This window comes from Austrofundulus limnaeus, unplaced genomic scaffold (assembly GCF_001266775.1).
Source record: "Austrofundulus limnaeus strain Quisiro unplaced genomic scaffold, Austrofundulus_limnaeus-1.0 Scaffold104, whole genome shotgun sequence".
In the NCBI taxonomy this organism is placed as follows: Eukaryota; Metazoa; Chordata; class Actinopteri; order Cyprinodontiformes; family Rivulidae; genus Austrofundulus; species Austrofundulus limnaeus.
This window is the reverse complement of record NW_013952506.1, coordinates 1,467,062-1,471,474: the sequence shown is the minus strand read 5'-3', so window position 1 is coordinate 1,471,474 and position 4,413 is coordinate 1,467,062. Positions and strand designations below refer to the sequence as shown.

The window sequence follows — 4,413 nt, the reverse complement described above, 5'->3', positions numbered from 1 at the left end:
CCCTTACAAAACCACAAGCAATGCTGCAAAATATGTAAAGAAACATAAAACTTTTATTATGTTTTTTTCTCACTTTTATTCACTATTCAATAATAATTCTATATGTTTAGCACAAGAATAATTAAAATTATATCCCCTCTGAAAAACCAACTTTTCAACACTGTTGACAATGAGAACAGAACAAAAAAAAATCAAATCCCTCTTAAATAATGTAAATAACATTTTTATATATTAATAGAAATTATATTTTTAAATTTATAATTGTAAAATAGATTTTATTCTATGATAAAAATGATTTAAAAAATCTCTTTGTATCTAAATGTGCAGCATAACACCTTTCTGTTTTTGTCTTTTTGCGTTTTGAAAAAGGACCTGAGGTTCATGCTGGGAAGCAGTGAACACGACAATTGAACTGCATAAAACTCCTTAACCTGCTAAATCCTCATAATTTCCATTAATATCTGATATTCCAGGAGCAGCTTTCTGCAAAAAAGTGTTTTATCTGACAGTTCTGTACTTATGCTGAATTAAAAGGTCATTTCATGTCGAAGTGTTTATGTGATCATAATAAAAACTGTTTCAATAAAAGTTGCTCATGGTTCTTGGCTGTGTTTGGGGTTGAACAGAACTTGTTACAGCACCAATAAAACTGCTATAATGACATATTTAAAGTACCAGAGGTACCTGGGAATATTAGAATACCCTAAAGCCACAAACACAACCCATTTAGTTTTTCTTTTCTGATGCCAACAAGGTGAAACCACCATTCCTAAGTACCTTCACCTTGGTCAGGCAATAATTCAAGCAATACATCTTCACAGCTTCTGTTCCACCCCGTTGTCTTAAGAGTAGAAATTATTCCTGCTTATTTCTCATAAGTGCCACTGCCCAGCACAGCTTATATTTATTCAGGCACAATGGCTGTCATGATTGATTGGAATGAATTTACATTGATCAATCTGCCTGCATATTTCATTTGAAGCTGAAAACCCCTCCCATCTCTCTGGGGCTGCGTGAGATCGATGCCTCTGTATGGACTCGAGCAGTATATCATGACCTCACATGAAAACAGACCCAACTGCTCATAGTGTAAGTCCTGTGAGTCAGAGGTCTAGATTTAAAAACAAACATTTTTTTGATATGGGGAAAACACAAAATATATCCTTGCTTACCTCTCCCAGTGGCTGCAAACATTGGGGTCATCGGGGTTCAGATTCAACGCAACAGTGGTGAAGCCGAGAATGAGGAGCCATGTCAGCGGGACATTTCCTGACCCCATCCTTCTCTCTGAAAGGGAAACAGGAAAGAAAAAAATGTATTGATGAAAGGTGGATTTGCTCTCAGATTTCTAAAAAACATGAACACTTTAGAAGTAAACCCAGTGTGACAAATTTTCTCTGAGATACTTTAAATCRCACTTGAGTGCAAATAAAATAGTGTTTTTTTATAGATAAGTAAAAAAGCTACAATTCTATTTTCTATTTCTTTCTGATAGTAATAGCAATGTTAGACTATTAAAAACTATTTAAGACTTTTAGGGWCAATAATGCCCCATGTGGAAGAATTCAGAATTCAAAATGGCAGCAACTCACTTCAAATCAACAGTGAGTAAAACCATYCAYGTTTTACTTTTACTTTTARTGGTATTTCTGTATTATTTATTTCACATTTAGTCAGTCGTACGTGTACTACTTTTCAGTGTTTATAAGAGGAGGTGTTAAAACACTATTTCTATGCACAAAATACCACGTCGAGCTCAGTTATTGTTTGGTAACGGTGGTCAGCCATACCAATGAGACAATGAACGTGACATTTGTGTTTAGTCAAAGTTAAACAGGAAACATCAAAGTTGATTACAAATTGCCTTTTGAAGGCTACCAAAATGCTCAGTGATGAGTTAATCTACAGGTTGTCTTACAAAATGTGTGTCATTTTTTTCCTTCGACCAGATAGTTTAGCTTAAAGCAATGGTGGACAACTTTTTATTTTCTAGAGGACAGTTTTGATTTAGGTAAAGGGATTGATTTGCCACAGGCACAACATACCACCATGGATCTAATGCATTTTTTTATCTTTCTCCCTTCTGCAGGGGTCGGCCCTGCAAATAAACTCACATAAGACATTTGGCAATTGTTTTACTACGGTATAGACCTTCCCAAACCAGYAGCCTCRGGATTACAAGACCACCGCACTACTGCGGCCCCATTAATGCACACACCGTCGTATGTGCAAAAACACACACTTGGATGGCAATATGTAAGTTCAAATTTCAAATTTTTTTGTTAAAATTGTAACTAGAGGCAAACTTATGAAAAWTCCCTCTCAGAATGTTTGTTTTAAAGAATGTGAAAAGTTTGTTGGTATTCTTAATCAAAATACAGCATTATTGCTTTAGCATACTAAAAATACAACCTGTTCGTATATCAAATATACAACTTGTGAACCAAAACTTATGAGTGGATTTAAATATCATTATTGGCTCCAAAATGCAGCAATTAAAGTAGAAATATATTTTTCCTTTAGAAACATTCATCAGAAAAAAATAGATTTGTTTTAGTAAAAACATAAACACTGCTTTTGTGTTAACATGTTTTTTTTAAATCAGTATATAACTCATTTTCACTTTGACATTTTCAATAAAATCCTATTTTTTAAATTAATTGTTTGATCATGTATTTGTATTTGTTTCACATCAATTGCCAGATCAACGTGGTCAAAGGGCCACTTCTGGTGTTTTAACCAAAAAAAATATTTATTTCCTATTCATATGTAAATGTACATTTTAATTTWGTTCACTTTTAATAAGACATGTTGCGTTTGGCAAACTTCAGCAGAATTGACAAGATTTGTTTTAAAATATTGAAACAGAAAGATTAAGATCAACTGAGTGTGATGGATTTATTTGTGTATTGCTTATAATGCATTTTTCTTTATAAGAAATGGAAAAATAGGGTAGCACATGTATGACCAACACTCAGCATATTTTTTCTTATTTTTCTAAAATACCTGGATGACATTTGCAGTAATATGTCTGCGACATATGCTAATGTGGCCTTTTGAGAGCATAAAACTCATATTCTTTGTTGTAAACATACAAAAACATCAATAGATATGTGTTRTAAACAGCAAACATGTGAGGATGAAGACAAAAAAGTATTAACATTTCATATAAATATAAATAATATTGGGTTTAATAAGTGTGTGCCGAAATGTTTTACAGACATGTCTGTGTATTTTTTAACACGAGACAAGCTCAGCTAACCTCCTGCACTGAAAGTCACATGTAGCTCACTCCCATGTGAAGGAAAATCAATTGGACTTCCACTTCCTGTAAGCAGCAGTTAATCCAAACAGGCAGGGGTTAAGTTTATTTCCTGAACAGGATGATTGATCTAAACACATGTATGTTAGAGGTCACAGCTGCTATTCAGAACTTTCTGTGAAAAAAAAATCCACTAAATTCTGCAGGAAGATTTTTATGGATTTGAAAGCTTTTAGCATTAGCATAGACTACCGTCCTGACTCATTTCTCTGAAGGAACACTTCATAACCTGTCACAGCTCTCAAATGTTGATGGTCGCTGTTAAAAGCCACAAGAATAAAGCCAAGAGGCGATGAGTTTGGAGTGATTCTGAGAATGTAATGGGACGAAAGAAGTTATTGTGAGAACAGGTAGCAAATTAAGCTATAGAAAGAGGCTAATCTAATAGCCAGCAGCACCTGGTGTAAAGCTCACCTAAGACTCTGGCCTCTGGTCCCTGGGTGTTTCCTAATGGAGTGGTTCTGTAGCGGCTCAAAGGGACACGAGTTCTGCTGCACTCAGAGATGTGCACACTCACCGGTGGAGGTGATGAGAGGTCGCAGATCTACAGCAGAGACAGGGAAAAATAATGAGCTTATGATGACACACCGAAGACATTTGCTGCTTTGCTTACTCTCACACATGCACACAGTCATAAATTTCAAACGGGATCAAGAGTCCCATCAGGCAAACAGTTTACAAACGATCCTGGAAGGCCGGCTTTACTCTCTGCGGCCTCCACATCCGACCACACGGTTCTCACCACCACCTACCTGCTGCTCACAAATTTAGTCCACCAACGGCTGCACAAGAGCTGATAGAATGAACAGTTCACACTTAACACAGCACAAGTGGCCTGTCCACAATGTGATGAGATCACGTTATCTGCACTCAGTAATGAAGCTTACACAAGTGTTACTGCAACAGCACAACCGTGTTGACAACACTGACGTGTTTATCATCTCTCACACTAATGATTCCTCCCGAAGGTCAGAGGGCAAAGCTTTGAAAATTTTCTGCTTTGTATGTGCCGTGAATCTGGAATTAAGATATGACACAATGGCATTGTGGTTAGATTAATTATTCAGCATCATTTTCTCTGCAAATGCACT

General features: G+C 36.0%; 1 protein-coding gene across 1 annotated transcript in view; it reads right to left on the bottom strand.

The window, feature by feature from the left end:
• megf11 (multiple EGF-like-domains 11) overlaps positions 1–4,185 on the bottom strand; it is a gene marked incomplete in the record, with an annotated part of 85,176 nt that extends 80,991 nt beyond the window's left edge. The window contains 3 exon segments of the mRNA XM_014013685.1: positions 1,173–1,287; positions 3,737–3,866; positions 4,075–4,185. Of these exon segments, the coding sequence (XP_013869139.1) occupies positions 1,173–1,279 (107 nt within the window).
• Between the last annotated feature and the right edge of the window lie 228 nt (positions 4,186–4,413).